The following is a 21,909-nucleotide window of genomic DNA, read 5'->3' on the forward strand; positions in this document are numbered from 1 at the left end:
AAACCCAACATTCCGTCCACTGTGTCACTTAGCATTGTCCCCATTCTTTGTCTTTATTGAGGATCTTGTCTCCAATCCTGTCATGGCTACTCCTTTGTGGCAAAATTTGAATTAAAGAATTATGGCAAAACTTTTTTCCCAACAAAAGACTCTTGCATCTAATACTTAAGCTGTTACAATGGCTGTTGGCTCATCTTTGTTTCAAAAATCCTCAAGCAAGGGTTATGACAACCTTACCAAGATAGTCTGTGCTTTACCTGCCTCTGTTCATGAACAAGAGGACTCTGGACAAGAGGTATATTTACACAGAGACACCTATTTACTGCTCTGATGGTCAGGAGGTGGGGATGGAATAACCCACAAATTACTACTTTATTTAAAATGATGGTGGACTGAGGAGGGTGTCTGCTTCCTCCCCATGGTCCCTCACTGTCTAACCCCTGAGGCTGGAACTGCATATAGCTGGTATTCTGACCACAGACCCCTTCAAAGGTAATGATTAGTCTTCTCAGAAACTTGATTTAATTAGGATTCCAGGAAACACTGAAGTCCATGTCTTCTCTTACCTCATTAATGCTCCCCATGTTCCACTGGTCCTATCTCTTCTCATACCCATATGCCCCATCAGTCTTTCTACTGTCAAAACTCCTTCAAATGGAATGAGTGGAACTGGTCTTGTGGATAGATCCAATCGAGACCTTTCTTAAAGAGTCATTTTGAAAACGATCTCTAAACCTCAAAAACCATTCCACACAGAGCCTGAAGTAGCACAATCTGCCATTTTGGCTTTGCCAATTACAATAAACAAATAATTTCACTTCCCTGCATTTTATGTTTTGGTTAAATATCTAAGCCTGAGGACCAACTCCTTATCATTGAGTTAGAGAAAGGCATAGATCTTACCTGTATCTAATTAGAAGATGACACAAAGCTAATAGGGGCAGTTAAGGTATAGGATGATCAATCAATATTTGTTAAGTATCTACTATGTGCCATGCACTATGCTGGTCACTGGGGATGCAATACAAAGAATAAAACAGTCCATACTCACAAGGAGCTTACAATCTAACAGTGTCGACAATGAGTACAAGTTCGATGGGAACAACCAGTGTGATATGACAATCCAAAATACTAATACACGATATTGTAGTAATAAAAGGCAATGTCTAGAACATTGGATCTGAGAATCCCACTGTATTTTGCCCTGAGCAGACCATGTTTGAAGCATTGTGTCCAGTTAGGTGTAATACACACACACACACACATACACACACACACACACACTGCAGGGCAATGGGTGTTAAGTGACTTGCCCAGGGTCACACAGCTAGTAAGTGTCAAGTGTCTGAGGCTGAATTTGAACTCAGGTCCTCCTGAATCCAAGGCCGGCACTTTATACAGTGCACCACCTAGCTGCCCCCCTAGGTGTACTATATATATATATATATGTATATATATATATATATATATAAAATTTTTTTTTGCCGGGCAATGAGGGTTAAGTGACTTGCCCAGGGTCACACAGTTAGTAAGTGTCAAGTGTCTGAGGCCAGATTTGAACTCAGGTACTCCTGAATCCAGGGCCGGTGCTTTATCCGCTGTGCCACCTAGCTGCCCCCTGTACTATATTTTAAGAAGGACAGCTAGCATATCCAAAGTAAGGCCACCAAGATCATAAGGAAATTTGTGACCAGGACAGAAAGTTTGTTTGGAGGAACTAGCATCTACAGAAGAGAGGATGTCAGTGAATGGCAAAAGGTAGGTCTCCTTAAGCATTTGAAGGGCTATCATGGGAAGACAGATTACACTTCTATTGCTTGGCCCCAGAGGGGCACAACTGAAAACAATGGGCAAAGGTGGCTGAGAATTAGAGCACTGGCACCTAAGAAGATCTCGATATGATAGACCATGGAGGTAAAGTCCAAAGACCTTATTTGTTGCATCATATGGACACTATCAGAGGTAGGCTGGGCTGCCTATTTTAGGTAGTTCCTAATAGTTGGCATCTCTCTATATACTTAAAAAACCCCAGAATCTCTTTGCTATTTACTAATTTTTTAAACACACCTGTGATGTGATCAGTATAGGGAAGTCCCAGAGAAAAAACTCCTTCTACTGGTATAGATTGCCACTTTCTCTGAAACTTATAGTCTGAGAGATGCCAAAGATCACATAGCCTGTGTATCAGAGGTTTTCCTGACTCCGAGGCTGGCTCTCTACTCACTACACAACACTGCCTTTCAGTGATTATTCTCTTCATATTATGGAGTGGAAACAAAGGTCAGATGAAATGACAAGGGGGTGAATATGGATGTAGCCACATTCCTTTGTGTTATTTGGATTAATTGTATATAATCTAGAATAAAAAAGACCCTTTATTATTTTTCCAAAACATTTTCTCAACCTTGTTATTCTCATGGATTCCACTAATTCACAAAATTCCCACCTCTATATGTTGGAAAACACACAACACCAAGAGCCCCAAGAAGTGGTAGTTAGTATTTTTAAAATAAAAAAATAAAACCTTTAAAAACTGAATCTTGAAGTGGCCTAAACACTTTTTTTTTTTTTTGGCAGGGGCAGGGGAAGAGTTCCAGACCTGTGATTTCACTGGTGAAAGATTTTTCTGGAAACTCCTTCTATCCATGCAGAGTGAAACATGTTCTGCATCTTGTAAGTCTTAAGGGTGGGTAGACGTGTATAGTGTAGGGCTCTTAATCATGGGATCCTTGGATAGATTTTTTTCTGTGGGAAAGGAATTCTTATGAACTTAGATGGGAAAATATATCTTTGTTTCCACTAAAATCTTATTGAAATTGAACATTTCTTTCAATTATTTAAAAACATTATTCTGAGAAGTGGACCTTAGATGTCACCAGATTTGCCAAAGTGGTCTATAAAGCAAAAAAGATTAAGAAGTCTGGGGCAGGGAGAAGAGATAGAACTCTAGTCTTTAAGTTAGGAAGATCTGAGTTTGAATCCTGCCTCAGATACTTACTCGCTGTATGACCCTGAACAAGACATGCTATCACTTACCCTCAGTTACCTTATTTATAAAATGGGTCTAATAATAGCACCTACCTCATAGGGTTGTTATGATCAAATGAGATAATGTTTGCAAACCTTTTGGCAAATCTTAAAATGCTGTATGAATGTTAGAGATTATTATGATTAAGAGGCTGCTATGATATACTAGATAGAGAGCTGAACTTGGATCCAGGAAGACCTGGGTTCAAGACCTCTTTCTGGCATAAAATGGCTGCATGATCCCGGACAAGTCATAAACTCTCAGTGTCCAAGGCAACTTTCTAAAACTATAACTTGCCCAGAAAGTGCTGACTTTCAAATGACAGAGGGAGTTTTCTATTTAGATTAAATCATAGGTCTAGCTCATATTTCTGTCGTAGTCATAGTTGCCACCATTATCGCCATTATTGATTTGCCTGGGGCACTGAGAGGTTAAGTGGCTGGACAGTGTCACACAGTATGTATCAGAGGCAATCCTTGAACCAGGGTCTTTCTGGGTTCTATCTTCCCAACTTGAGGCTGCCATTTTATCCACCACTCCAGGCTGCCTCTAAAACTCCTATATCATAATAATATCTTGGGCCTAAAAGTATCTTTCTTCCAAAGAGCTCAAATTGCTCGAATAAATATGTTTCCATTTGTCCTCATGGCATCTGCTAATTTGGGATGGGTTAGCTGAGACTCAAAGGTCTAAGTGATAATCGACACCACAAAATGTATTAGTGGTAGAGCATAAAATCTAGCACTGTCAATTCCCAATCCAAGGTCCTATATACTGGCCCACATGATTTCCCTCTGTAATTTCAGCTTCAAATAACTGCTTTTTGGGAAAACAGAATGATTTGGGATCATTTGTTACTTCCTTTTCAATCTTTGCCAACTCAAGCTAATTTTGTTGGCCACAAAGGAGGGCTGACTTCTAATACTGCCTGACAATAAGACCTTTTCTGTCCTCTTGCCTTGATGAACATTTGATTCGTTGACTTTGCCCTCCATTTGGCTTGCCCTGTTTTAATTAACCTCAGTCTTGTTCTTTTTTTGTCTTTCCCTTTACCACCCAGGAGCACTTTACATGTGAGTTACTGAGTTTCCTTGTTTGGAAATGTTTTGGGGCTGCCCTGACCACAGTAGTGGCATTGTGTCCTGGGGGACAGAAATCTACCAGCAGCGCCAGGGAAAGGCATGGGATGAAATCAGATTCTACAATGTAACTTCTATCATAATACAGCTGGGCCTAAAAGGCCCATTCAGAGACCCAGAGGCAGATCTAAAAAGTCAGTATGAAGCCTGAAGCCCAGCTGCCCATGGAATCCCCATTCAGGGAAACCAGTAAAAAGACTGTTTGGTACCAGTGGTGTTCATCTTTCAGTTTCTGACCTGGTATGACATGAAGACTTCTGCTATAGCCTATGAAGAGTCCAAACTCTTACCTACACTCCTACATACTACATAAAATATATATGATTTATCGCTGGCTTTGCTAGTTTTGAGGGAAATGTGACCAGCAGAAGATAGAAGTCTTATCATAGAATGGGAAGGATAGAAGTGGCCTCATGTGATCAATTAATCCAGCTCTTTATCTCTCTAGGCAGAGCAGCCTCTCATATATTGATCTTAAAAGAACAAAAAACATATTCATACACGCATGTATATTGAAAAATAACCCTAGTTATAAGCGGTACTTTGGTCTCATAATGTACAGATTTGACAAGCTTTATCTCTATTCAAATCAATATAATAAATTCTGCCAGCGCAGATGCATACTTGGCTTTTTTCAGAATGCCTGATCACAGTGAAACATACCCAATATTGAGAGGCCTGCTTAAATGGAGAGACTTTGCCTGGTGCCTTCAACTCAATTAAAGTGACATTCCTTAAGCATCTCGGATGTGCCAGACACACTAAGCTGTTTTTTCTTCCAACTCCAAGGCTTGTTATTGTAAAGATGTTCATTTGAGAGTAGGGCAGTCATCTGATAGATAAATTCTTGTATGGGAATTCCATATCAAACTTCATAATATTTAGTGAGATTTAATCTTGCTCCAGAATTATCAAGAGATAATGGGACAAAGGGATCAAACTACCTTCTAAAGAAAGATGCTGCTTGCTCTCTCAGGTTCCTTTAGATTTATGGCTAAGCTAATTAGGGGCACTGAGGAATGGTTGGCTTGCATTTTAGCTTTCCTACAGGATATAATTCTTTTAAATTTTTTTTGAAGTAATAAACATTTTTATTTATAGTTTTGGGTTCCACTTTTTATCCCTTCTTCTCTTCCCCCTTCCCTGAAGCAGTAAGTAATTAGATATGGGTTACATATGTACAGTTATGTAAAACATTATCATATTAGTAATTTTATATAAGAAAACTTGAATAAAAGAAAAAAATGAAAGAAAGTGAAAAATAGCATGCTTTGGTCTGTGTTCCATTAATATCAGTTCTTTTTTTGGAGGTGGATAGTATGTTTCACTGATAGTCATTTGGGATTGGCTTGGATCATTGTATTGTTGAGAATAGGTAAATCATTTTCAGTTTTTCATCAAAACAATATTGCTGTCTCTGTGCATAATGTTCTCTTGGTTCTGCTTACTTCACTATACATAGGATACAGTTCTTTAGACCAGCTACAATGGCGTTCTAGCATGGGAGGGATGTATACTTGCCTTGGGAAGTAATAGCATAAATAAGTTCTAACATAATGGTTACTATCTAAGACATCAAAACCAAAGGGGAAGGGAGAAATCATTGTATACTGGCGAAAGACCCTTTCAGTAGCTTTCAGAAATGAAAACCATACTTGACTCCGTAAATACTCTACATAAAATACATTTTATGATCATCCTCAAGGTAATGATTCTGAGTGCTCATAAGGATGATTTTGATGTTAACTAAATATTTAAACAGGAAATATTAAAATTTCCCTCATACTGAAGTCAACTTGGGGTTTAACAGATGAATGAGTTTTGGTCTCACATCTCTCATTTGCCTGTAGGCCATCTCCACTTGCAAAGCCCATAGGCATCTCAAAGTCAAGGAGTCCAAGACAGAACTCATTATCTTGCCCCTGAAGCCCATCCCATTCTTCCTACTTCGCTATTTCTGAAGCGGGTATCACCATTCTTCTGCTCACACAGGCTCACGACCCAGGAATTATCCTCCATTCTTCACTCTCAGTCACTGCCCACATCCTATCATTTGTCAGATCTTGTCCATTTTCTCTCCTCATAATATAAGCACTGTAATTCAGGCCATCACCCCTCATCTGGAGGGTGTTTCATCACTGATTTTCCTGCTTCCAGTCTCTCCCTTCTCCAATCCACCACAGTTTTCAGACAGACACTTCATGGGTTACTTAGGATCATGCCACACCTCTGATTAAGAAGCTTCAGTGGTTTTCTTATGCCTCTAGGTAAAATAGAAGTTCCTTTGTTTGGCATTAAAAACTCTTCCCAATCTGGCTCAAGAGTATCTTTCTTGGCTGATTACACATCGCTTTCCATAATGTACTCTACATTCCCATAAAACTGGCCCACCAGTTCTCCATACATGATGCATGTCATGTCTGTATCTTTGTATACCTGGAATGAGCTCCTTCCTCACCTTCACTCCTCTGAGTTCAAGCTTTAAATGCCATCTTCCCAAGAATCCTTTCCAAATTCTCACAAGTCCTATTGCTTCAGTCTCAAAAAAACCCCACTCCCTGTGATTAATTTTTGTTTATTTTATGCTTACCCATTTATAAACAGGGAGAGCTAGAGGGCACAGTGGATAGAATTCCAGGCCTGGAGTCAGGAAGACTCATCTTCATGAGTTCAAAGCTGGCCTCAGACACTTACTAGCTGTGTGACCCTGGACAAGGGATTTAATCCTGTTTGCCTCAGTTTATTCATGTGTAAAATGAACTGAAGAAGGAAATGGCAAACCACTCCAAGTATCTCTGCCAAGCCAACCCAAAACTGGGGTCACAAAGATTTGGACATGACTGAAACAACCAAACAACAAAAATGTGTAAACATGTTGTTTTCCCACAGTAGAATTTCAACTCATTAATGGCAGAAATTGTTTTTTTCTTTGTATTCCCAATGCCTAAGATGGTACACGGTGCATTTGTTGTTCAGACATGTCTAACCCTTCATGACTCCACGGACTTGTCCACAGATACTATTTGCTATTTTCTTCTCCATTGTGTCCCCATTTTACAGTTGAAAAACTGAGGCAAATAGGGGTTAAGTGACTTGCCCAGGGTCACACAGCTAGTAAGAGTCTAAGGCCAGATCTGAACTCAGAGCTCCCTGATTCCAGGATGGGGGATCCATCTACTGTACCACCTAGCTGCATGGTGTATAGCTGGTACTTAATAAAAGTTTGAATTGAATTAAATATCTTTCAGCTGAACTGCAAGTAATAGAAGAATGTTGCTGAACAGCAGTGGCTACACCATACCAATGTGGGAATGATTTTGAACCTAAGACCTTGTTATTGTGGCTTTCCAGGAAAAAGCTTCTATTTTCCTATTGGGCTTTCCCATAGGCTAGTGCAGAAGGATTCTTAAAGGAATAAGAAAAGGACAATGCTGACCACAAAAACTGCTGAGATCACACTTGTGATGTCTTACCTTGTCTCCTGGCTGGGGTCTCATAAGTGACACTTGGTCGTAGCCTTGTCGAACCAAAGCCCACAAAGCATCCAGTTTGCCCTAAAAATAAAAAGCAACATGTTGTTAGTTTTTAGCATTTGCAGATTTAAAATCATGACTTCGGTTAACTTCCTCATAATTCTTCTGTGTGGCATTGATCAGGTTTGCAAATTAAGCATCAGCCCCTAGACCACTACCTGTCCCCCAAAGACCATGATTCATCTGAGATGAGGTAGATTTGGGAAAGGGGAGCCTTGGAATCAGGGGAAGCATTTAAAGTCAAGGCTGGTAGTGAGGGAGAGGAAATTCTGCAGAGAAAGGGGTGTCAAACAGGTGCCTATGAAAGAAATGGAGAATTTGAGATCCTAGAGATAATGGGAAGAGTAAAGACCGTAGGTCATGAGGGGAAAGGAAGTGATCATTCATAGCAGGATCAATGACTTTGAAGGGAAAGCAACATCTGTGGTCATTGACTTTAATGCTTTCATTTTCACCTGAGCAAACTGGGGCCAGTCACACAGACAGTGAATGATAGGGATTGGATTAAAACTTAGGTCTTTTGACTTCAAATCTAGTGCTGTGTAGACTGAAATGGAGTTAGGTCCTCCCAAAACAGTCCCTGGACGTGCCCAAATACAAGACGTTTAGGGAGTGCTGATAACGGGATATTCAGCTTGAATTAGATACAGCTGTTTGGGAGGCAAAGGGAATCAACCTGCTCTAACTCCCAACTCTTAGATCTCCTGTGCTGATTGATCCACATGATGAGACTTCGGGATATTACTGCTGCTTCTCCTATCTCCTCAGTACGACACTGTTTAGATACTGGAGGTTGGCTACTCCTGGCAAGTCAAGAAGCATTGATCCTACTAAAGATGTGGTAAAGCTATTGTTTCATTGCAAGATTCCATCCTGGGACCTTCTCACTCAGGAACATCCCCCCTACCATGTAGGCTGACTTCTCACATTGGTGAGTTTCTTCTGGGACCTCCATTTTGGGGATGAAGCTAGGATGGTCATGATTTATTCCCCTCTGAGCTATGCTGTTGACTCTCTGGACGTTGTCACTGTGTCCTGTCATGGGTATCTTCCCTCCTCAGAATATCCCCCTTTCCTTCCAGTTCTCCCTTAGTGCATTGTCTTATTCCATCAGAACTTAAGTTTCTTGAGGGCAGGGGCTATTCTTATTTTTGTTTGTATTTGTATTTCCAGTGCTTAGCACAGTCCCTGGCTCACAGTAATAATGAATTAAATGCTTGTTGCTTTGTTGTTTTTCCTCCAGCAGTTATACCAGAGACCTTTGGAAGGACCATAGTACTTTTATGAATACAAATAACATCATTTCCTATAGGTGGGGATGGGTGTTGGTGTCCACCATCTTTTTTTCATCTACTGATCTAGAAGAAAATGTTTTCTTTCTCTATGCACATAGATATGCAGCAGCCCTGCAACCACACCTGTATAATTTGGAAGTGAGGCATCTCTGGTTTTCACCATCCCTGTGTCTGTCCAGAGCAAAACACTCTTTGCTGGTCACCATTCTCCTATTCAGGTTGTTTCTCTCCATTTAGAACGTAAAGTCCTTGAGGGCAGGGACTATTTTGTTTTTGTCTTTATAATCTGAGCATTCAGCATAATATCTGATAAAAAATGCTCAATAAGTGTCTTTTCATTCGATCATGGGGCATGATGGACAAGAGCTGATGGTGAGCATGCTCATTCTTTGGTGTCAATTCTCTGGTCTTCTGAATGACTTTGCTCCTATGTATTGTGGACACACAAGGGACCAGGGATTATATTTCTGGTTCATGAACTCCTTGGAGGAAAGGAGTTCTTAGCACAGTCAGTAAATCAGTACACAGTCAGTACTTAAGAAATATTTTAAAATTGGAATTGGCATCCATCTGAATTTGAATATTGAATAGGAGGGCACTCGATTTGACTCTTCAGCTGCAAGTTACAGATCTACTGGGGGAGATATAGTCTTAAACCAAAGACAAGTTGCTGCTGCTTTCACAGATGGGGAAAGAACAAGCTAGCCTGATGAGGTCTTGAGTGTATTAATGACAAGCTAAGGAGAGAACTATGCCAATCCAGTTCACAAAGGAGACAGGCTGCTTTAAAAAAATGAACATTGAATGGATAAAGCACCAGCCCTGGATTCAGTAGGACCTGAGTTCAAATCCAGCCTCAGACACTTAACATTTACTAGCTGTGTGACCTTGGGCAAGTCACTTAACCCCCATTGCCCTGCAAAAAAAAGCATTGGTTCTGAAGTCAGAGGACCTGAGTTTGGGTCCTACCTTTATCTCTTACTGTATGGCTTGTTAAAATAATTTAATCTTTCTGGGCCTTAGCTTCCTCATGAATAAAACAAGGTTCTTGCACTAGATGACCTCAGATGTCTTTTTTGGTTATAAAACTATGATCCATGATTAAATTTATAAACTGCAGGACTGGGGCAGCTAGGTGGTGCAGTAGATAAAGCACCAGCCTTGAATTCAGGAGTACCTGAGTTCAAATCCGGCCTCAGACACTTGACACTTCCTAGCTGTGTGACCCTGGGCAAGTCACTTAACCCTCATTGCCCCACAAAAGAAAAAAAAACAGAAAAAAAACTGCAGGACCTGTGGACCCCATCTGAGCCTCAGTTTCCCCATCTGTAAAATGAAATGTTTGGGTTACATGACCTTTTCCAGTTCTAAATCCTATGAGCTATGTAAATGTAGAGTCCAGGGAATACCCCCCCACACCCCAGTCTCCCTTCCATAATCATGCACCCCACCCATGTCTGCAGTGGTCTCACCTTGATGGGAGTGTACCACTTTCTCTGTGAGGGAAGCTCTTTCCGGCTGTGCTTCTTTGGTTTAGGCTCCCAAGGCTCAAATTCTTGCTCTGGTAATTTGATGACAGCATTTTTGGGCTTTTCCAATTTGGCCCCTTCCTCTGTTGAGCCTTTGTCTCCCCATCTCACCTGAGTACATGTACAAAAAAAAAAAAAAGCAAGACTGAAAACATAGCTGGCCTGAGTTCTTTTTCACACAGTTGCCGACAATCTTCTTAAGGGCCTTCTCCTTCCCACCCCCTTTGAATGGAAACTTGAGGAACTACTTGTTTGAGTTCTTTGAATTTTGCCAAATCAGTTTTCAAATGGATTAAATAGACTTAGGATTTTTCCTTTCCATTTTTCAGTCTGAGTGAGGACAGGCCCTGGTGTGTCTGTGACTCAATATTTCCTTATTTGTCAATGTGTTGGTCCAGCGGTTTGAAATCCAAGACATTCTCTAACCTGATGACATCATCTTTATAAACTTTCTCATGAGGAAGGTCTTGGCATTTAATAGATATGAACCAGTCCCCAACTTGAAGAAATTTGAGGCACTCTGCTAGAGGTCCTATTGATTTCACAGAAGGAATACAGACAAATCACTGAAAGCTCTGGTTGAACATGGGCAAGACTGGAAACCAGATGATCTTTCTGACACCACAAGTTAAAGATCCTAAGCGTTCTACCCCCAGTCCCCAATCGTTGACATCAAGGATCCAGAGCATCTAATTCATAAAAAGTGGTAGACAAGACAAATCTTATCTCTCTCATATGAGTTCTACATTTTGTTTGCTATGGGCAAGGTCAGTTATAGTTATTTAACAGGCAGTAAACACTTCTTACCTCCATTCTTTTAATCCCTCCAACTCCTCGACCACCATAATAAGAGGCATCTACTGTTGGCCATTTTTTCTTGGGTAATCCATCTTCTTCATCTGAGTCCTAGTCAAGTCAAATCGTCAAGCATTTATTAGGTGCCTACCAAGTGCCAGGCACTGTCCTAAGCACCAGGGATACAAATTAAGGCAAAAAGACAGTCCCTGCTCACAAGGAGCTCACAGTCTAATGGGGGAGACAACATGTAAACAACCATGTGCAGACAAGATACATATAGGATAAACTGGAGGGGTAGGAAGACACATATTATCTATATACTTGTCAGGGGCTTGCACCAGGTGATACAAACTATCTTGGATGATGCCAAGTTCCACAGCATCTCCAGATTGGTTGACCTCAGCATGGTGTATTTACATGCTAACAGTGAATAAAACCCTATTGTTTTCACAGCTGTGGCTCTTCTCTGAGAAGCCTGCAAACATCATGGTGTCCCCTCCTCTTCTCTCTCCAGGCCACCTTTATTTATATCAACTCTGTATAAAAGATTCATGAGCACAGTTTGCTTGGTTGGGCACAGACGGCCACACCGTGGGAATGAATTGTGCATGAGACAGGCTACTGCCTTGTAGCAGAGCAAGTGACAGCAAGCCCATTCAATGAAATCATTGATTAGTGATGAGGGTGAGGGACAGGGATGCTCATTCATGGTGATGTTCTTAGGGCAACTGGGAGCAGTCATTCCAACGGCAGGACATCACTTATTGAACTTTCAAAGTCCTTATTAATTCAGTAGGCAGTTTAGAAGTTGCCTAATATAGGCAACCCAAGAATTAGCAATTTGATAGGAGAGGCACAGGATTTGGTTTGGTTTGGGAGGTGGTTGGGAAGTGCTGGGACAGTCTTGTTCAATTCTAAACATTATCAAAGCTCCTTACTCTACTGGTCTTGCTCTTGTATCCCTTCTAAGACTAACTTGCCCCTTTGTCCAGGAATAAAAAACAAAGGGAGTCACTTTCCCTATAGTTTTGTGGGCTGAATGCCCCATGCTGCTAAAGTTAGGATTAATAATACTTACTGCTGGTGGGGGTGGAGGTGGGGGTGGTTCCTTAATCACCTGGAATAGATACAAAAACAGGGTTTAAAGTGGGTTTCAGGGGCACCCTCTTAGACTGCTGTGGAAGGGAGGAAGCAGACTTTTCCCTGAATGGACCTATTTGTATTCACTGAAGAAAATATTTCTCACTTATCAGTTCTGAGGTATGCAACCTCTTAACTGTTATTCACTGAAAAGTAATGGGAATAACTTGTGGAAACAAAAACTATCTTCAGTGTTAGCTCAGAGAGGTCATCTTCTCTTCATGCTGCCTCCACTCTAGCCATCCTTCCCTGTTGCTATTGTTCAGTTGGGTCTGACTCTGTGTGACCCTGATCTTTCCCTTTTACCCCCAAATGAAACCTTGACCTTTACCCCTGGGATGCCAGACTCTGATAAGGGAGAGTTCCCCTAATTTTGCCTGGGACTAGGCCTCCACGATATTTTCTGGTCATGTCCACATCACACACTTCACTCCACTCTTTCCAGATCCTCTGTAGATATTTTCTTTCCCGATTAGAATGTAAACTCCTTGAAGGCAGGAACTATCTTGTTTGCCACTTGCATCTCAAATACTTAGCACACAACCTGGAACATAGTAAGCACTTTATAAATGGGCTTTTTCTTTCTTTCCCTCTGTCTTACTGTCTGTCTTTCCTACCTACTTTTACTCCTGGGTCTTCCTGAATTTGAAACCACACTGCTGCTGCTGTCTTATCCTAGAACTTCCCACAGCACCTGAGAACTCTTTGCCTGGAACATCCTATCATCCCTATAGCCTTCTCAACCTGGAATATCCCTCTGCAAGGCCTACCCCCTTCTCCCACTGGGGAGTTCCTCCTGGAGCCTCCATTTTGGGAGAGGCTCAGGTCAGCCTTCATCCCCCTTCCAGACTGATTTCTGACTTCTGGACTTACAACCATGTTCCTCTGAACAGTGTCTTTATCTCTACTTCCTTCTCCCTTTCAAGTCCTTTATCTCTGTTGTTTTCTTACATTAGAATGTAACCTCCTTGAGGGCAGGTACTGTTTTTTTCTTTCAGTTTGTATTTGTATCCCAAATGTTTATAGTAAGCACTTAATAAATGCTTATTTCCTTCTTTCCTTCCCTCCCTTCTTCCCTTCCTTTCCCTTCCTTCCTTCCTTCCCCATTAGAGTTATCAAACAAGTTGGATCTACCAATTGATCAAGCTATGTCTATACAAGCAAAGGGTACTTTTCCGGTTAATTCAGTCTCCAACTTGCAAACAAATGGAGTTTAAAGAATTAAGTCAGTGGTTTAGAACTCAGAACAAATTTGCTCAGAGAAATAACACTGTAAATATTGCTTAGGTTCTCAGGCTAGCCCACTGATGCCTAGTAAACCCATGACATAGCTTGTAAGTCATATATTTGCAATGAAAACTAGTGAAATTATTGTTAATAATAACACAAGAGCATTTTAAGCTCTGTAAAATGCTTTCCCCACAACAATACTGTGAGGTGGGAAGTATAAGTAGTTTATTTGCATCTGATAGATGAGGTATCAACTGAGGCTCAGGAAGTTTAAGTGATACACAGCTAGTAAGCACTGGGCTTGAGATTTGAACCCAGGTCTCTTAAGTTTTACTTTAGGTTAACAAGAATAACAACAACAAAAACCAACCCTGCTCAGAGAAACATATATATACACACACACACATATATACATATACATATGTATATAGGTGAGGCAATTGTGGTTAAGTGACTTGCCCAGGGTTACATAGATATTAAGTGTCAAGTATCTGAGGCCAGATTTGAACTCAGGTCCTCCTGAATCCAGAACCAGTGCTCTATCCACTGTGCCACCTAGCTGCCCCAATATATATTTTTTTAAAAAGATTCTCTCCATTAAGTTTACACATCTGGGTTATAAGCTACTTTTCTCAGAAACTTTCTTGTTTTATTAATGTAGAAAAGAGATGGCTTTCTGTTATCAAGGAAAATCATGGCTATATTCTTCCCCCCCACTCCTCCCCCACCATGTATGTGTGTACGTATGTGTATGGGTGTCTTTGTCTACATCTGCATCTATATTCTTTTCCATATGGTGTTCTATCAGGCAACATTGCCTTTTCTCAATTTGTTTCAAACATATGGTATATTAGGTACATTACAGGTAAGAACAGATTATTGTGGCCTGGCCAAGGAACCTGATCATTATTTACAATACTATTTCTATTTATTCTAGAAAGGGTAACGAGAAAGGATCCCAGAAATGTCAGGGTTATGTCTCATTGATCCTTCTCTAATAAACTCGTGTATCTGTCGTCACTGAAGGCACTGGGAGGACTGCATGGGAAGCGAAGAAGAGGAAGGAGAGAGAGGTGGAGACTGGGAACAGTAGAAAAGCTAGGATGTTGTTCATCACTCAGCCTGGCTTCCACTCTGCATGCTTGTATGTATCTAAAGACAAGATGGCGACAGATGAGTACTTACCACTGTGCAGCAAAGAGGCCAGAACCACCAGAGCAGGGCCAGGGCCAACAACAGAAACAGAACCAACAGTGCAATGAAGAGAATGGTTCCACTGAGCTGCAAACAAAGGAAACATCCAGATCACTTCCCTGATGGTCAAAAGGGCCAACACAGGAGGTGTCACAGAAAGAGACCAAAGGCACATCCCAGGCAGCATGATGGGTCACCTCTGCTTCATTTAATGTCACAGCCCATCAATAGGATGTCAGAGATTATCATGATTTCCCCCATCAGAAGGGGGTTAGGAATTCCTCATTTTTCTGATATTTTTCTGTAACAAGCAGCTCAATTGTGCCTGGCTGAACATGAAAACAAATCTATTTTATTACAATATCTTCTCAGGAACAACTACACAGTCACTGGCTCACAATTTATTTAGATCTGACACTCCTATGCTAACTCCTTCACCCCCTTGCAATCCTAGAGGCAACTGACTAACAAATCTGTAAGACAAACTCATTAGTATAGCATAAGTTAGGTGGCTTTTTTTTTTGAGGATTGATACATTTAGTAGGCTACTTATACACAATGAGAGAAGGGCATTATATAAATAATAATAATAACAGTCAATACTTTTAATAGTGCTTAGAGTTAATGAAGCATGTTTGTCTGAACCACCCCTCTAAGATACAGCTTCACTTTACAAACAAGGAAATAAAGATTTAGAGGTAGAATGACTTGTCTTAGGTCACTCAGCTATTAAGCACTGGCATATAGATTTAAACCCAGGCTTATTGTGTCCATATTCAGTACTCCTTACACCGAGAAGCTAAGTGACTCATCCAGGGTCACATAGCTAGCATCTGAGGTGGGTTTTGAAACAAGGCCTCCTTGCCTCCTTATTCACAGAACAATGCTGCTTTAGTTGAGAGGGACCTTGGAAGTCATTTAGTCTAACCTTCTACTCCAGGTAGGAATCTTAGTGCCTCCCCACCCCCAACTTATGGTTAACATCTACATGCTCCAAGAACTGAAAAATAGAATAATATGAGAGAAAAATAAGAAGAGGAAGGGGGAAAAGCCCACACCTGATGGAGAGATTAAGCAGATCCTGAATATGAAAGTCAGCAGAGTATGTATGTGGGAGAGGAATTACAAGGTTCACTTTGCTCCAAGTTAAAACAGAGAGAGAGAGAGAGAGAGAGAGAGAGAGAGAGAGAGAGAGAGAGAGAGAGAGAGAGAGGGAGAGGGAGAGGGAGAGGGAGAGGGAGAGGGAGAGGGAGAGGGAGAGGGAGAGGGAGAGGGAGAGGGAGAGGGAGAGGGAGAGGGAGAGGGAGAGGGAGAGGGAGAGGGAGAGGGAGAGGGAGAGGGAGAGGGAGAGGGAGAGGGAGAGGGAGAGGGAGAGGGAGAGGGAGAGGGAGAGGAGTGGAAATCAGTTGGCTGGATTCATACTAATACAAAAAATCATTTGTAAAAAGCTATGGGAAGCTAATTTTGCTGGTGGGCAGGGATGTGCAGGGACAAGCGATCCTGGAGTCATACCCACATAGTTTCCCATAGATGGAGAAGATTAATAGTGGTTGACTGTGCAAGTTGGTACCAGATTCAAGAAAAAAGCTAATTGAGCAGATGCACTACTCCCTCCTCAGGCATGCCTCTTCTTCCTGTCCAAATTTCCCATACACTAAAAGCACACATAATCCTGATTTTAAGTGTTTGCAGAAAGTGCTGAGCCTCCAACAGCTGGCTCCCAAGTGATGCTTTCATCACTCAGTATCAAATTCACAGAAGAACCAATATGAAAGGGGGCTTTAACACCTATGTGTAGATTGTGACTTTGACAGAGTAAGAAAAGGAGAGCTTCAGAGAGAAGAGAGGAGTGAAGACTTACTGCAGCAGTCAGGAGAGAGCCAGGTGAGAGCTAGAGTTGGGGAGCCCAAGAGAAGAAAACAGGAGGAGGAAAGGAAACTGCAGAAATCTGCAAAAACGAGAAGGAAAGTGTTTAATGCAACAAGACTGAACAGGCTTGGAACACACCTGACTTCACAGGAGCCCCAGCCTGATCCTCTTACTGAGTAAGTGGATTAAGTGCTGAACTGACAGCTAAAGGCCCAGGCATTAGGGAGGCACAACCAAGGGACCAAGTGGGTAGGGCCAGTGCCTTCAATTTCACCCCACCCCAGGCCATATTGAACTAACCTTTGCCTAGGAGCCCTGTCACTCATTCCCTAGGAAGAAGCTACATCTATGGGTCTTCCTTGCTGAGAGCAATTTGTAAAAGTTCTCTTGTGGTGAGGGTTCCATAGAGCCTTGGCTCTTCCTCCCTCTCTCTCTCTCTTTCTCTCTCTCTCTCTCTCTCTCTCTCTCTCTCTCTCTCTCTCACACACACACACACACACACACACACACACACACACACACACACACACACACAATTAACAACCCTCCTCCCTATTAGGAAGCTGCCTGAGAATCATCATCGTATTTTGCACAAATGACTTGTCTAAGGTCACTCAGCTTTAAAGCATTTGGCATATAGATTTAAACGACGGTTTCTTGTTTTCACATTCAGTACTCCTTCCACTGAGAAGACTTGTTTAGTCACATCTGAGGCAGGTTTTGAACCGAGGCCTCCTTGACCAATACACTATCCTTGCCTTCTTTATTGTTCTGTAACTGCTTCCTCTTCTATAGTACTGATCAGGAGTATTTAATATTTCAAAAGGCATTATGGACATTTAGTCGAGACAGCACAGTATAGTGGAGAGAGTGTTGACCTTAGACTCAGGAATCATTCATTAAAAAAAAATTCCTGTATGTCAATCACTCTTACAATTGCAAATCACTTAGTCCAATGCCTAACCATCTCCCCCTTGCCACCTGCTCTCATGCCAGCCTTCTTTCTTCTAGGATAGCACTTTTCAGGATGGAGAAGTGGAAGATTGGGAAAGGAAAGAACTTGAACCTGTCCCTGTAGGTTCGTTGTCACACATTCATTTCATCAGATGTTGTAATATGACAAGAGGAGGCTTGTGGCTTTAGCCACGGGGCTCACTCTAAAGATAATATCTAGGAAATACTGCCCTAGCCTAAGAGAGAAGGTGAGCCATTTATCAGAAAGCATATTGGAAGAGCTGGCTCTGCTATGGTCTCCCTAGTGGCTGTGATAGGATTGTAGATTATCAATTTCGAGTCACCATTTGGAAAAAGGTATTAGATTTAGGGTTATAGATGCTAGAGCTGTAAGGGACGCCAGAAGCCATTGACTGCACCCTTAATTTTCTGACTGAGGACATGGATGAGTTAAGTGACTTGCCAAAGTAACAAAAGAGAATAAGTAGCAGAAATGGAATTTGAACACAGGTCCCAAGACTGCAAATCTTATGTTGCTTCCATTCTTAATTTTTGCTGTGTCTTAGTTTCTACAGAGGGGATAACACTTCACTTCCTTCCTCTAGCAGGGAGGTAATATCTAATATACTTACAATTAGGAAATACACACTCTAAAAAGACAAATGAAGCTGCCTTACTGACCTATCTGGATTGATTCGCTCTGACCCACAGGATCAGATTCTTAATACTCACACATTTGGTGCTGGTGATACTGACTGAGCTGGAGATGAAAGTGAGTCCCTTGTTCATGCTGACTTGTAGAAAAACCACCCTAGAGGAGAGAGAGAGAGAGAAAGACAAAGTAAGTGGAGGCATCAGCATATTCCCACAGTTCCCATGAGACCATCTCTTGCCAGGATATCATATCTAGCCTTGTTAAAGGATGAACTGTGGTTGCAGGTGTTCTCTTGGGTGCTGGGTTCACCACAAGTCAGCTGACTGTACAGAACTGAAGCACATCTTTGTTATTATTATTAATTTGTAAAACATTTTTGGCTACCTGTGGGTAGACCACACCTAAACACTTGGAAAGTAGGCCTTGGGCATCACAGGAAGTACAGTCAGGGAAGGCTCACAGATAACCCACCAACACACTACCCTTGCCTTCTTTATCGCTCTGTACTTGTTTCCTCCTTCAGGGCACTCACTGATCAGGACTATTTCTATATTTATTTTCTTTTTTGGTAGTATTTTCTTTTCTTTTCTTTTTTTTTTTTAGTGAGGCAATTGGGGTTAAGTGACTTGCCCAGGGTCACACAGCTAGTAAGTATTAAATGTCTGAGGCCGGATTTGAACTCAGGTACTCCTGATTCCAGGGCCGGTGCTCTATCCACTGCGCCATCTAGCTGCCCCTTTATTTTCTAATTAAATGTAAAGATTGTTTTTAACATACATTTCTGTAAGATTTTGAGTTCCAGATTTTTCTCCCTTCCTCTCCTCCTTCCTCCCTCCTCCCCAAGATGGCAAGCAATCAGATGTTTTTTATTACATATTATACACACACATATATACAATCATGTTATACAGACTATTTCTCTACTTCAAAAGGCATTACAGATATTCAGTTGAAACACAGCACGGGATGGTGGAGAGGGTGCTGACTTTAGAGTCAGGAAGAGCCAAGTTCTGAGTCTTATCCCTGACACACACACTCCCCATATGACCATGGGCAAGTTATTTAACCTCTCAGTGATACCAGGACTAGAAGAGACAGAGGAGCTGTTGACCTGCATTAGTGGAGAATGTTTCCACAGTGGGAGGAGATCAAAGTCTGGATATAAACAATAAATGAAAAATCATTCAATTGGATTTGCTTTACTGTGTCTTTGTTTCTCATAAGGTCACTAGTTTCTATTTGTTCAATCCTAATTCTTAGGCAGTTATTTTCATCAGACAGTTTTTTTAATCTCCTTTTCCATTTGACTTTTCAAACTGTTGACTTTTTTTTCATGACTCTCCTGTATCGCTCTCATTTCTTTTTCCATTCTTTCTTCCCTCACTCTCATTTCTCTTTCCATTCTTTCTTTCTTTTCTCTACATCTTCTTTCTATTTCTCCTACTTTCTCTTCAAAGTCCCATTTGAGAGCTTCCATGGCCTGAGACCAGTTCGCATTTTTCTTGGAAGCTTTGGATGTTGGAGCTTTGACCCTGTTATTATCTTCGTCTTCTGAGGTTGTATTGTGGTCTACCTTACCCCCAAAAAAGTTTTCGATGGTCTTCTGCTTTCTCATCCTGGCTTACTATTTCTTGGCTTTTAACTACTTCTTAAAGTGTTGCGCTGCTTCCAGGACACACTGTTCCAACTACAGCATGGCTCCGGGGGATGATTGGGCTTCTTCTCAGCCTGCCTGGCCTTGGTTTTCTTTGATTTTATTTTTTTTATTCTGAATAGAATTTTATTTTCCAAAATATATGTAAAACAAAATTTTAACATCAATTTAAAAAAAATTTTGTGTTCCAATTTCTCTTCCCCCCTCTATTCCCACCCCCCACCCACAAGAAGTTTTGGTTTTCTTTAATTTTAAATTCTCCACTGGGGGTGGGGGAGAGGTAGGGGTGGGGCTGCTTCTCTGCTCGCTTCAGGGGGTCCCAGGTGTTTTGCTTCCACAGGATTATACCTAACCAATGGTGGCATAAACTCATACAAGTGTTTTACATCTATGTAATAGGAGAAGGTAGAGGGGGAACAGGACAAAGTTCAATGCTTTTCAGGATTCATCTGATAAAGACATTTTAAGGACTAATAAGTTAGTCTTTCTAATTTAGATTTCTCAGGAGAAAGACACACAAATTTAGAACATTATTCTCAGTAGGGTCACTGGGAATCAAATGGAATCTCTGACCTCAAGGAGCAAATAGTCTAGTAAGGAAGATATTAAGACAGTTACATGAAAAACTATCCCACAAGCAGACAAGTGTGAAGGAAATGTCTGCTCAAAACGCTATATGGAATACAAGGAGGGAATAGTCACTTCCAGCAGGGGGAATCAGGGAAGGCTTCAAGAAGGAAGTGGTGGGGCAGCTAGGTGGTGCAGTGGATAGAGCACCGGCCCTGGATTCAGGAGGACCTGAGTTCAAATCTGCCTCAGACACTTAACACTTACTAGCTGTGTGACTCTGGGCAAGTAACTTAACCCCAATTGCCTCACCAAAAAAAAAAAAAAAAAGAAGGAAGTGGTACCTGAATTAAATTGGGTCAGTACTTAACTGTTTTTCATTTTCAATATATAATTTGGACAGAAAGAAGTCAGGATTGAGTGTATGGGAAGGAGATGCCCAAAAGATGGCCCTATCACAGGTGGGACAGGGAGGAAAAGGACTGGACAGTAAGTAGAGCAGTTGGGACTCAGAAGGGATAAAGGGAAATCATGCAAAATAAGGTTGAGAAGATTCCATTGTTACTTACTGTCCAATCTCATCTAGCTTTGGTGCAGGACAAAATAAGTATGTATCTTGCACAACTGTTGGTTTCTCATCTAAAATAAAACCACAGAGGGTAAAAACAATTATAAGGAGCCTACTTAGGACCATACCAGAGGAGGCAGCATGGGTGAAAGGTCAAAGTGGAGGGGCAGGTGTTTCATTCTATTCTCAGATTCCTAATGGACTCATTGAATAACTCTAAATAAAGAAATCTTGGCCACCTGAAGTTTCAATTCAGTGTTCACATGTAAATAATTGTAATTGCTAAGGTTCATATGTAAGGTAGAGAAACAGAGTTAAAAGAAGCAATGGTAGGGGCAGCTAGGTGGCACAGTGGATAGAGCACTGGCCCTGGATTCAGGAGGACCTGAGTTCAAATCTGGCCCCAGACACTTGACACTTACTAGCTGTGTGACCCTGGGCAAGTCACTTAACCCCAATTGCCTCACCAAAAAAAAAAAAAAAAAAAAAAGCAATGGAAAAGCATTGAAACAAATCGAGAGCTCTGGATTCTAATTAATTTCTGCCACTGATTAGTTGTGTAGCCTTGAGCAGGTTACTTGGCCTCCCTGGATCTCAATTTCTTCATCTATAAAATGAATAGCTGTAATGCAATAAGGTCCCTTTTAGTTTTAAAAGTCTACTATGAAAATTTCACTAAATGACTCTGATTTTATCCCTTACCTATTTTGAAAATATGACAGAATTTTTGAGTTGGGAAGGTCCTTGGAAGCCATC

General features: G+C 41.3%; 1 protein-coding gene across 1 annotated transcript in view; it reads right to left on the minus strand.

Moving 5' to 3' along the window:
* Positions 1–21,909, minus strand: part of ANTXRL (ANTXR like) — a 97,965-nt gene that overhangs the window by 22,693 nt on the left and 53,363 nt on the right. Inside the window, exons 11-17 of the mRNA XM_043980149.1 lie at positions 21,155–21,224; positions 18,442–18,520; positions 14,878–14,973; positions 12,401–12,439; positions 11,332–11,430; positions 10,468–10,635; positions 7,641–7,721 (exon numbers count right to left, since the gene is read on the minus strand). Of these exons, the coding sequence (XP_043836084.1) occupies positions 7,641–7,721; positions 10,468–10,635; positions 11,332–11,430; positions 12,401–12,439; positions 14,878–14,973; positions 18,442–18,520; positions 21,155–21,224 (632 nt within the window). The remainder of the gene's footprint in view (positions 1–7,640; positions 7,722–10,467; positions 10,636–11,331; positions 11,431–12,400; positions 12,440–14,877; positions 14,974–18,441; positions 18,521–21,154; positions 21,225–21,909) is intronic.

The sequence above is a fragment of the Dromiciops gliroides genome, chromosome 2, assembly GCF_019393635.1.
Source record: "Dromiciops gliroides isolate mDroGli1 chromosome 2, mDroGli1.pri, whole genome shotgun sequence".
Taxonomy (NCBI): domain Eukaryota; kingdom Metazoa; phylum Chordata; class Mammalia; order Microbiotheria; family Microbiotheriidae; genus Dromiciops; species Dromiciops gliroides.